Source organism: Morone saxatilis, unplaced genomic scaffold (genome assembly GCF_004916995.1).
Source record: "Morone saxatilis isolate NCDOM2014 unplaced genomic scaffold, NCSU_SB_2.0 Contig12, whole genome shotgun sequence".
NCBI classification, from domain to species: domain Eukaryota; kingdom Metazoa; phylum Chordata; class Actinopteri; family Moronidae; genus Morone; species Morone saxatilis.
Window position 1 is genome coordinate 27,628,057 of NW_023339674.1, and position 12,442 is coordinate 27,640,498.

A 12,442-nucleotide genomic window follows, 5' to 3' on the forward strand; every position below is an offset into this window, starting at 1 on the left:
TTTTATCACTAATCTAATTTAGCAGCTTGTAATTATAGGACCACACTAATGTAATATGTAACATGACAAGTATTGTAGTGTTGTATATTATTTACTTTCCCAAGGGCCACTGAAAAAGGCTTTGCATGCTCATGCTGGCTGGCTGTGGGTCATTATTGCACTTTTTGATCTGTCTTTACAGCATCTTGATTGATTTTTTGATATGTTTGTCATTTGTGCATAATCAGTTCAATTCAGTTCACTTCAGTGACCACACTTAAAGTGATTTGTATGGCTTTTTGTTATAGTAATTGTTTAACTGCATCACAGGAAGATTTCTAGGTCAGTGACATTGGCTCAAAGGCTTCCTTTAGTGACCAGTGTAATAGCTTCCCTCTCATAGTGAACGGATAATGATTTGGTTTTATGATTTTGGTGTATATATTCAGATAATCAGATTTTGATGAAAAATATATATATATTAGTGTGATTAAACTAGTATCGGAAATTTTACATGCTTTTACTTTCTAAATGCACCTGTGCCTCATCTCTGTCTGTAAGACAGGAGGCAAGACATCCACCCCCCTCCATGCATGGCACTGCTTACTCACTGTGCAATAATAGCTAGTGTCAAAGCTAACCCATCGCTGTCTCACACAAGTGGTGTTATGAGGTGATGTGATGAGGCTCATGAGAATGAGGATCACAGGTTGACTGCCCTTTTCAGTGATGATAATAATGCTGTGACAAAACAGAAGGATAAGATGACAGACACCATGACAATTAAAACAAAATATTACATTTTCCAGTTATACAAATGGATATTTGCCTATTATAACCCCAAGGCTGTATGAAAATTGTTTCCTTGTCACGGATGTTTGTATGATTGCGAAGGAAAACAAATCATTTGTGACTCTGAAAGCAGCAGAAATTGGAATCCTAATGAGCCGACTAGATTTCAGTTTTTAATGCTCTGTATAAGTTCATTGGTCATTGGTGCATCCCTCTGCTTTTTTTCAGGAATTGCCTGCATCGCCCTCTCATTTGTGGACGCCCATGGTCGTCCCCTTCAGGTTCACGCTCAAGACTGTGCCCGACCGCAGAGATCAGAGAACTGCACAATCCCCCTACATCGTGACCATTTCGATGAGCTGACCACTGTGGGTAAAGTGTACTCTATCAACGGCATCTCAGGTGCAGGTAAACACAACGAATCAGCACTTGCACCCTGATGGGGTGGTTAGAGTCAGATAGTGGATAAGGAAGTGACAAACAAATGTAGGTAAAACCAAATAAACCTTCAATACAAAAGCAGCCAGCAAGAAAAACGGTCTTCATTTTAGTCCCTAGTCCTGTCATATAAAGCTAAATACTCGGTAAAATGTGAACATGCTCAGTTTACTGATGACATGAAGGTCATGAATTAATAGAGCCTTGGAGCAGTAGTGCGCCTAAATGTCAGAAAATGCAAGATGAAGCAAAAATGAAGGTCCAAAAATGTCTATAGTAATTAAGTGAAGCCTTTTTCTTCTTCACCCTGCATGCATTTGTTTTCATTGAGTTGTCACATATTCACACATGAATGCAATTACTGTCCCTACTGATATGGTAAGGTAAGGTAGCGTGAAGTAAACTTCATTGACACTGAGAAATGAAACTGTCACAACAGCAAAAAAGGGTTGTGTGTGTATATATATAAATAGTATACTTTAGAAAATTACTTTATACAGTGCAAAGCATGAGAATGTAACTACCCAGTGACCACATGGTTGAAGAGTTACATCATAAAGAAACAGCCATTTGCTAGGGATGCACCGATATATTGGATATATTATTCAATTCAATTCAATTCAATTTTATTTGTATAGCACCAATTCATAACAGAAGTTATCTCAGGACACTTTTCAAATAGAGCAGGTCTAGGGACCAAACTCCTTATAACATTTACAGAACCAACAGTACCACCATGAGCAAGCACTTGGGCGACAGGGAAGGAAAAAACTGGCCTTTTAACAGGCAGAAACCTAGGGTGACAGATCCTTTCGGCCTTCTTAGGTGGGTCGGTCATCTTGCCTTGACCAGCAGTTGGGGGAGAAAGATGAGACGAGAGAGGAGAGAGACAGAGAGAGACAGAGAGACAAACGATGCTACAGCAACAACAGAAGCAACAACTATGATCGATGACAATCATAAAAACGACGACGACGGCATATATATTATATATATATATTTAACATTGGATATAATTAAGTTACAAGGTTACAGCAAGTGCCAGGAATCATTTCATTGTATAAACTGCACTAATTTTCAAAATGGAGTAATTACAGTAATAAATGTTGAGCTATGTCATTGGGTTACAGTCCGGCTGTTAAATTAAAGTCTAAATACTAAATGCCCCGAAAAGTGAATGAGTAAATCTTCCTGATTAATGAATACAACTCTTTAATATGAGGAGAATATTGTTCCTGGAGGCTAAATTTGTCAATGTGACACTGCATCACAGTGCCATAAATCAAAATTAAATCTTAGTTTTGGGAGCTTATTAATATAATTGTGTTTTGTAGTGTTAGTCATATTCTGTTGTTGGTGTTTCAACAGAAAAGAAATGCCATACAAATAAGACTCCAGCTGTTTTGGAGATTAAAAATAGAGTCATCTTCCAATGGTGGCTTGACTTCATTAAAACATTACTGTGCAGTGACAGTCATAATACATGTCCCCATCTGTGCACTTGTGTGTAGTTTGAAGACATGTTAATCAAAGGTTACCCAAAATATTAAAAGTCTGCATGATTTGAAATGTTGATGAAACACTGGTGGGATCAACGCAGAGTGTATGAAAGAGCAGCAGAGAACAGAAGGCAGGAGAATGAGCATTATTATTTATTCATCCGCCTGTACAAGTGAAGTGGAAGAAGTCTGTGTGAGTGGCTGAGCCTGACAGAGCGAGAATCATTGTCTTGTACTTTCTGTGTTTTATGTAACTTTAAGTGTTTACAGTATATGTCCTGTGCTGTTTTTATATTTCAATATAAAGAAATGACACCATGGTAGTAATTAATATGCTTTATTTCAGGTTGGGGGAACTGTTAGTACTGCTGACCCAATATTAAACTCAAAACATGTCATTTCTGCCCCTATGGGTTCTCTCACATCAAAACAATAACAAAAGATGAAGTTTGATGGCGTAGCGTGGGAGTTGTTGTCTTGGCGTCATTGCACCACCATTGCAGTCATTGCACTCAGCTTCTCCCGGNNTCACTGCAGTCAGCTCCTCCCGGTTAGGATTCCTTCAGTGTTCAAGGTTCAGGAGGTTTCTACCTGGAGCCCAATTATCCACAGATGTCTCCTCCTCTCCAAAACAAACAAACAAGCAAACGCTGATTAAAACCAGTAAAAACACTGAATAAAGCAGTTCCACCTTAAAAATCAGCACCTCTCACAACCTGTTTGGGTGGACAAAGTGCACCCCGGAGGGGATACGACCTATTTATCTATTTTATCTATTTTAAATCTAATCTACCATTTATCCCCTATAAGGAACTAAAACAACGTATTAGGTGCAGAGTCAACAGGATTTTCCTCTCTAATGTTTTGTCTAATGTTTTTATCCATTTTTATCAATGTCAAAGTGTTAAAACATAATAAGTTGTTTGTCTTCTAACAGAACCACAGCTGTATGTGCGTTTTGACATCTGGGAACAAGGCAACGTCAGTCCCTTACAGCTGAGTGATAAACTGCAGGGGGCACTGCGTCATGCACTGTGTGACGTTGTCATGGAGCTGAGAGTCTTGCCAAATCCTCTTTGCCTGGGGGTGCTCTGCCCCGCAACCAAAGCTCAGAGAGAAGAGGCTAAAGGTGAGGTCATCACCAAATGGTTATTTGTTTAATTGCATGGGGAAGGGCACTGTATAGCATTAAAGGGCCAGTGTGTAGGATTTAGTGGCATCTTGCGGTGAAGTTGCAGATCGCAACTCCCTCTCTGCCCCGCAACCAAACCTCGCAGAAAAAGCAAAGATCCTATCTAGAGCCAGTGTTTGGATTCTCCGTTCTGGGCTACTGTAGAAACATGGCTGTTCAACATGGCGGTCTCCACTCCCACAGTCGATAAAAACAACTCATTCTAAGGTAACACAACGGTTCTACTTTTTCAGGTTAAAGTTATTCTAATGAAAACATTACTGTCAATATTATATTCAATTTCTGACAATAGATCATTGTCTATGAATTTTACAAACTGGACCTTTCTAAGAAAAACAACACCCTAAAATGTAATCTAATGTAAACGGTTGAGTAATGGTTAATGGACTGCACTTCTTAAGCTAGTTCTTGTTGTTTGACCACTCAAAGCGCTGTACACTACATGCCAGCGGCTGCCATGCAAGGTTCTAACTGCTCATCAGAAACATAAAGCATTCAGACACATTCAAACACCAGTGCACAGCATCAGAAGCAATTTGGGGTTCAGTATCTTGTTTAGGGACATTCAACATGCAGCGAAGCGAGCAAGGGATCGAACCGCCAACCTTCTGATTGGGATTAGTGGACGACCCGCTCCGCTCTACCTCTGAGCCACAGCCGCGTTTGTGGAATTGTAGTTCAAAGGGACTCAAAACTACTCTGCGACATAAAATGTAAATTTTACTTCTTTGTGGTCATCTCTTTCTGAAATGTGTCTTCAGGACTGTTGATTACTTTGCCTGAAGTGAAAGAAGTTAAGGACAGCCCCAGACAGCGCAGCGGCTCACGGGTCTTTAAAACCAGCCCTTCTCCTATCACCTTAACCCAAGCTGTGGTTGGCATCCCTGTGACAGGGACCAGCACACCCGAGTCCACAACACCCACCAGCAAGAGCACCCGCCGGAGCTTCTGGGACATACTGGTGAGCTTTCATTGTGGCTCTCTGCTCTCTGGTGCTTTAGTATTTATTACAATACTCAGACATATTATTGTAAATGGGTCATATAATGGCAGTCATAGCTTTTAGGCTGTTATAATTTTATAAGGAGTACGGTCTAGACCTGCTCTATTTGAAAATTTTCCTGAGATAACTTCTGTTATGAATTGGCGCTATACAAATAAAATTGAATTGAAAATTTTAATTAATAATACTCTAGTTATTCTTTGATTTTCTTTTTAATTTTTTGACTGAAATAATGATAACACCTACCTACCTACTGATTCAGAGTGTTTAACCTCTGTCTGTTTATCATTAATAATTTAATACCAACAGAGGGGTAAATACACTATTTCATGTCAAAATGGCTGCTGTGACAAAGGTCTATCTTCATAGACTCTGCACTACAAAATTATGGGTCACTTCTACTTCTTCACTTCTACAAGTCCTGTTCCCTGTTCATGTTTTACCTTTAGGCCTTATAAGAAGACATACTGTATATTACCATTGTCTATTATTATGCAGAGGATACCCTGCTGTACAGGGACAATCTTAGACACTCAGGGCTAACTTTCTGGGGCATATAAAGCTAATATTCTTGTCATAGGTCATGGAAATGCAAATTCATTAACTCTGCACCCTAAATCATTAGCCTACAACATGGCCAAAAACTGCTGAAATCTTGATGACAACAATCTCAGTCTTGACCAGTATGCAAGTCACTGGCTATTTGTGAGATTAATTTTATATCGGTTAGCATTAATATCTTTTGAGGAACGTCTTGCTACATTTTAGACTTTATATGAGCCAGTGCACCAACCTAAGAGTTCAGATGGAACCTTGTTGGTGGTTTCTACTTTTCACAGAGCTTATATCGGTTATTTGCGATTCAAATGTGTCCCTTTCCATTCTCGCAGAGTAAGCCAGAATCATCAGAGCTTGGGAGCCCTAAGACAACTGACGACATAGTGCAAGAAAAAGGAGAGGAGGGACGAGCAGCACGACGAAGACACAAGACGGAGAACGTGAAGCAGCAGTGGAGCCAGGAGAAAGCTATGGCCGTGGAGCTGGAGCAGGCGCAGAGGTGGGTTACAGCTGCAACTATATCAGTAACATCACTGCATTGAATTATTACTAAAGCTGCAAAGATTTGATTTTCACTGAAAGAAATTAATCAGAAGTGCTTCTTTAACCCTTCAAGCCTCTGAAGGGGCGGGGCAGTATACATGTTTGATTGACAGCTTAGTCAGTAGAGATAAAGACACACATTGTAAACAGATGTGTGCTGTAACTTACTTACTGTGCTTACTTTTTAAGCAGTGATGTGAAAAAAAGGACACCATTCTGCATCTAACCTGACTGAAATAGAAAGTGTGAAATGTACATGTATTTTTTTAAAGCAATCAATACATTTATTTATTTACCCTGTGCGGAGTGCCTTAGTGGTATGGTTTTCTGTCCAACCAAAAGACAGATACATTTAGAGACAAGCTGGTGAACATAGTGGACCATTTAGCATCTAAAGTGCTAGATATTTTAAGACTTGGTTGAGACCAAACCAGAGCTGAAAGGAGAGTATTTATTAGAATTATCAGGATGACACAAACGTGTGTCCAGATGAATGACAATGTTACTCTATTTCTACTGGATGTGGAAGTAGGTAAATGTTTGCATGTTACACGTTCTCCATATTAACTCTGTCATGACACCAACTCTTTGACAGTACTGTATATAGAATAGACAGAGCTTCCGGGTCTGTGAAGCGAAGCTAACGTGTGTCATGGCCAGCAGGGGGCAGCTCCATTGACTGTAATAAAAAATTATAGCATGCAGTCTTATGGAGAAATAAGCCGTTTACGTAGCCGTGTGAGCCGTATTTCAGTTTTAAACATAACCAGAACCAATTGCTAATGTGTGAAAATTCACAAATGTGAAAATGTCATGTGAGATTGAGTTGTGAAAGCCAAAACTCCCAGCACTTGACCAAGAAATCATTTATTATTGACAGCGATCAACAAGCCCTTAAACCACCAGTGCTGTCTTTTACTTTTATTGGGCCTGTAAAGCTGTCTTATTGCAGTAGGGATGTTTTGTTGCTGTGTAGGAGGCAGGTGTCTCAGCTGGAGGAGGGAGATGTGGGAACTCTGCATCCCATCTACCAGGTCACCTGCCAGCCTTGGATCACTTTCATGTCTAAACTTGGTAAGTGTTATTTACTTCTCCTATATTTTCTGCAAGGAAAACCTTTATCAGAAAGACTGCATCTTCAGGATAAGAGATTTTGTATTGTGTAAGCTGAAGTACTTACTCTCTGTATCTCTGTTTTTCCCTCTGACCTGGCTGCTGATAAACAGGCTGCCCTTCCATTCAGCAGTGCACTGCTGAAATTGCTTCTCACTTCCTTCTGCCTTCCATCTTGGCAGAGATTGTCAATTTGGTCAGTTCTCTTGCCAGTGATACAACAGTGAAGGCATTTGAAAAGAAAAGGTGAGTTGTTTGTGAGTATAAAATGTTTGGTAATTTTGTTCAAAACTGTAATATACTATACATATCCTCATCCTTCCTTTATGAAAATCAAAAGTGACGCTGCCACATACTGCTGTGAAATTTACTTTATTATATAAGTCCTGCCCCTTTTTGCCCTGTGCTCCAAGCAAGCCTTGGTCAAACCCTCAGTCAACTTTCTACTTTCCTGTACTTAGATATGCTATGTGCTTGACTAATCTATGTTGAAGGCAACCACATTTTAAAGATAAAAAAAGATAAAAGCACATATGAGCCACTGAGCAGCTTCAAAAAGAATGAATGGAGCCCACCCCCAAAACTGTGTCTAGTTCTTCTCAATACATCCATGAGGTTTTGACTGAAGGGGGAACAGTCTGACAGCCCTTCATTCTCACACATGTACAGTACATCTCAGACCAGTGTTGTGTAATATGTACCGCAATAATGGTTTTCTCCGTTTCTTTTCTTCCTTTTTAGCTGCCCCCCATCTGGAGACATGTTTGTACCCTTCCCTCTTGTCCAGAACCTCAGCCAGCCTCCAGGCACCACTAGGAGCTTCATTCTCATTGGCCGCAACTTCTATCAGTGGCACTATAGCACAGAGCAAGGTAACTGCGAAAGCCAGTCTCTCTGAACAATCACAGCGGCCACAAACGGCCTCAATGCTCATTCCTGCACTGCTTACTTAACTGTATACCATACACATTGCAACACAATAAATGATTATCAGTCCATTGATAATCTATAGTCAGTTAGGTTTTCAAATACTCGCTTCTGACTGTTTACTTTCCTGTTTAGGTTGCATTTGCATGTAGAGGCTGCAGCAGCAAATTAATCTGAACTTTTTCTTGAACTATCCATGACTCAGTGACTGAGAAGCTAACAAGCACTTAGTGTTAATGAATATATTTCCAAAAAAAGGACTAAACTGAAACCACACAAATAATATTAGTGAAGCTGGCGTTCCTGTAAATGGCCATTTGTCTGTAACAATAGCATGAGAAGCCCAATGTAATAGAACCAAAATATTATGTTTTGGCTGTGGTTGCAAACTTGTAAATTTGGAAATAACTCTGAGGGAGTCTGAGCACATAATACCTTTTATAACCTTAAATGGCATAATTCTATTGTTACTGCATGATTTTCAAAATAAAACGCAAAATCCTGTTTAACTGTATTATAAGTTTTCAAACTTGTGGATCTGTTGCTGCAATTGGATTTTTTGGATCGCAGTGCTGTGTTTTCTGGTCTAATCACCAGCCAAAATATTAAGAATATTTTGAAGTCAGAAGCAAAAGTACAAGCCGGTCTGAAAAGTAAGGTAATCTACTGCGTTTGTCAAACAAGTTCTATACATCCCAAACCTTATACTTTATTCACCATTAGCAGCACAGTCAGAGGATTTAAAGCTCAGTAATTGGATGTTTGTTTTTCTACAATGCTTTCTGGGACTTGTAGTTCAAGGTTGGCTTCCCTCAAAAAATCATTTTGTTTTGTTTTTCTAGTCAATGAGACTCCACTGCTCTAATGTCAGTCCAAATGTAGGAAATGCCCCAGCCAGTCACCTTTATCAGAATATTCATTGCTAACTGTGATATCGGACCTCTTTTTTAAGCCATTACTATGAAGTGAATAGAATTAGAGACTTTAAATTTGAAGAGAATACTCTAATAGTAAAGAAAAGAAAAAAACATTTTACAGTGTAATTTAAGTGAGCATTAGGAGACCATAAGGTATCCAGATGAGCTGATATTGCATAATGTTTATGAAGGTCTGTATTAGTGTCTGACAGTGTGAAGACTTTAATAAACTCAGCAGCATGTTGCTAACACCTGTTTTAACCTCCTGTGCAGTTTAGAGGAAGAGGTCCAAGCATGAGTGTTCTGTGTTGAGGCTTTTAACATGCTGTCCTTGCTACTGCTCTTTGACTCTGTGTTGAGAACTGTGTTTCTCCGTCCGTGCTGGCAGCCGTCTAACATTAACTGTTATTTTGCAAGTGTCTGCTTACATCAGTTTGTGTCGAGCTGTGTGTCTCACTGTCCATGCGCCTTGCTGTTTGTACCATCTCTGTTTGCCTACAGAAGACAGTTCAGATGAGGAAAACACCCCAGTGCTAAATAGGTTCACACGTAAGTTGGCCTTTCAGCTTAACACATTGATGCTGATGGGATGTTTTGAATGCTTTTTATGATAGGAATTTAGTGCTTCATGTATATTTTTGTTTTTCTTTGCACAAAAGCAATTCAAATGCTTTGCATCTTTACATAAGGCATAAAACAGAGACATTGGGCCCTATTTTTGCGAGTCAAGGTGCGTGGCACAAAGCACAGTCAAGTAATTAAAAGGGGCATCTGTGATTTTGGTCCATTAAAAGTATGTCCATTAAAAGTTTATGCCACTGACAAGCTCAGATTGTTATTCTAAGAGACAACATTATGGAAAGGATCCCTACAGAGATAGAGCTTTTGTTTTTTGTTTGTTTTATTTGCTTCAATCTCTGATTTCAACCTGCCTTGATTTGGAACAGGCCTCAGGCCTATATATAGGACAGGCCTTTAATCCTTTTCATACAAAACTCTTCTTCTTCTTCCCTCAACAAAAATGGGAAATACTATCAAATTGTTTGTTTTAACCAGTATGAATATTATTACTATACATACTACGTATATAATCATGTGGCTATTTAATAACAAATCATTCAAATGAACTTTGATACATCGATTCGACTGAACCGAACAATTGAATTGTGGAGAATCTTTGATGTCTGTCTATTGATGTGTAGCATGTCCAACAAAAAGAAAAGTTTAAACATTTGCATTTGTTTAGCTTAGAACTCGCTCATGTATAATTTTAAGAGGTTTTATACATCCAAAGTACTTCTATAAAATCCAGACCAGGCCTCTAATTGAGCCCTGCGTTTAATAATCAAAATGTGAAGCCACACCAAGCTAGTAAAGGGGACCTGCTTTCAATTGGAGTTTTATGGTAACTAAATCTTTGAATTTGAATCGTTTATAACTTCAGTTAGTTACAACAGTAACTTAAGTAGTAGGGTTGAATGAGTATTTGGCTGAAACGAGTGTTTGGTACAGATGATGTACTTACAATGCTCCATACATGTAAATATAGCAATTATTTTATAAAACAAACTTGCTCTTTAAATAATTATCTTACTCTTGTGATCAAAAAATAGTAAAACTAGTAAAAAAAAAAAGTTTTCTAATAGATATAGCAACTTCTAATCAACCCATATCACTTGCAGGCTTAAATTACAAGTTCAGTAAGCCCCAGCCACAATAGACTCAAGTACCACCCACATATCTTTTTACACCCCACCCACTCAGAGTATGGCTACAAATACCGATTATTTAGTTGGTTTAAAAGACAATGAAAGAGAAAATGGAATACATTAAAAACTGATAGAGTGAAGTAAATTAGACATTGACAAGATAATAAAAACAAATAGTATATAAATTATAGTGCAGTTTCATTGTTGCATTGCAGTAATAAATAGCTGTAAAGCTGCTTTTTCTCCTTTGGCTTTAAAAGGTTGAAGCACACATTAAGTCTTCTGCAAGTTGAATTTGAATCTGGTACCATTGCCTCATCATTTTCTGTTTCCTTCATGCTAAGATAGAGTATCCTATCTACAGATAGATATGGAAATGGAAAATGGATGGAATCTGGAAAATATCCCTCACGTTACTGTGGAATGCAAAGAATAAATGCTCTGTGTTTGACCCATTTTTCAGTCAAACCTTGCAAAGCTCTCAGAGAATCCAGGGTAATTCAGTGCACTTGGCCTCTGGGCTTATAAAGACCCAGTGAGCCAGTCCCCCCAATAAATGCACAAATGAAAAGTAATTACATGTAAAAAGTTGATCTCAAAGTCATGGTACATTGCTGTCCAGTGACTGTAAGCCCTCAGTTAGGTAGAGAACAGATGAAAGAATGTCCTAACAGTCAGCAGGGAGCCCGTGTGGAAGGACTTGCCACGGCTGCCGTCTGCCTTTGATTTATATTGCTTTTCCACCTCACTGAGTTTCTCTCTCTTCTGCCCAGCTCATAAGGGCTTCCAGCGCTTCGAGGCTCTGGAGCAGAGTGATTCGTTCAGTCCTGGCCAGGCCAGTGCAGGACTGGCTCCCCGCCAGAGGTTCCTCTTCATCAGTGTCCTGGACAAAAAGGTGACTTGGCATAAGGATCTTCTGTATTGTGAATAGCCCTCAGGCCAGGCAGAGAACAAGACAGAGCTCTTAGAAATCCAAAGGTTCTGTTTGTTTGAGCTATGAATACATCTCTGGTCCAGCTGCTTCACCAAAACAAAGTCTCACTTACCTCTAGTAGGATGTCAGCATGCAGATACTAACAGGGTTCCCACACAGAATTTAGAGAGTCATGAAAACACCTGGACTTTGGAAACTGGGTTAATCAGATGTTAGGTGGAATGGAAAAACCGTTTTAAAATGTGTGATGTTTGTGAGCAAGTTCTGTCCTGAATTGTCAAGAAAAACTCCTGAAAAATGTCCTGGAAAATGATTTGTTAAACAGAGTGAAAAGGGTTAGGGTTAAACTATATGTCCAGTTTTTAACATATGTGTCAAACAGGTAACTTTTATGAATCCCATGTAGTAGGGCTGGGTATTGTTAAGAACCTCACGATTCGATTCGATTTTGATTCTTTAGGTTGATTGCTTTAGGTAACGATTCGATATGATTTTGCATTCGATGTTGATTTTAATGCTTCGATATCGATTCAGTAACGTAGATTAACACAAAATAATTCATCAGAGTACGCTATTGATAATTTTAAAAGCCTTTTCGGGACGGCGACTTCAGTCATGTGTTGCATGTTGGTATGGGCGTATCGTGGTTCGAAGTGTGGTATCCATGCTTTTCTTAAAACCCCCGTCTTTCCACGACACCTCGTAACGGTTCGTAAGGTCTTACATATGAAAGAGGGCCACAGACTCCGTTTTTTCCTGTGCGCCGGGCAGAGTTTTGGTGACAGTTTGCAAAGGAAGGTCTGTCAAGAGTTGCCGTTGTTTTGAATCCTCAGGTTTT

At 39.2% G+C, this 12,442-nt stretch overlaps 1 protein-coding gene across 1 annotated transcript in view; it reads left to right on the top strand.

The window, feature by feature from the left end:
- Positions 1–12,442, top strand: part of szt2 (SZT2 subunit of KICSTOR complex) — a gene marked incomplete in the record, with an annotated part of 110,147 nt that overhangs the window by 59,775 nt on the left and 37,930 nt on the right. The window contains 9 exon segments of the mRNA XM_035652785.1: positions 1,000–1,179; positions 3,646–3,837; positions 4,662–4,861; positions 5,794–5,960; positions 6,981–7,078; positions 7,231–7,363; positions 7,859–7,989; positions 9,463–9,510; positions 11,444–11,565. Coding sequence (XP_035508678.1) covers positions 1,000–1,179; positions 3,646–3,837; positions 4,662–4,861; positions 5,794–5,960; positions 6,981–7,078; positions 7,231–7,363; positions 7,859–7,989; positions 9,463–9,510; positions 11,444–11,565 — 1,271 coding nt within the window.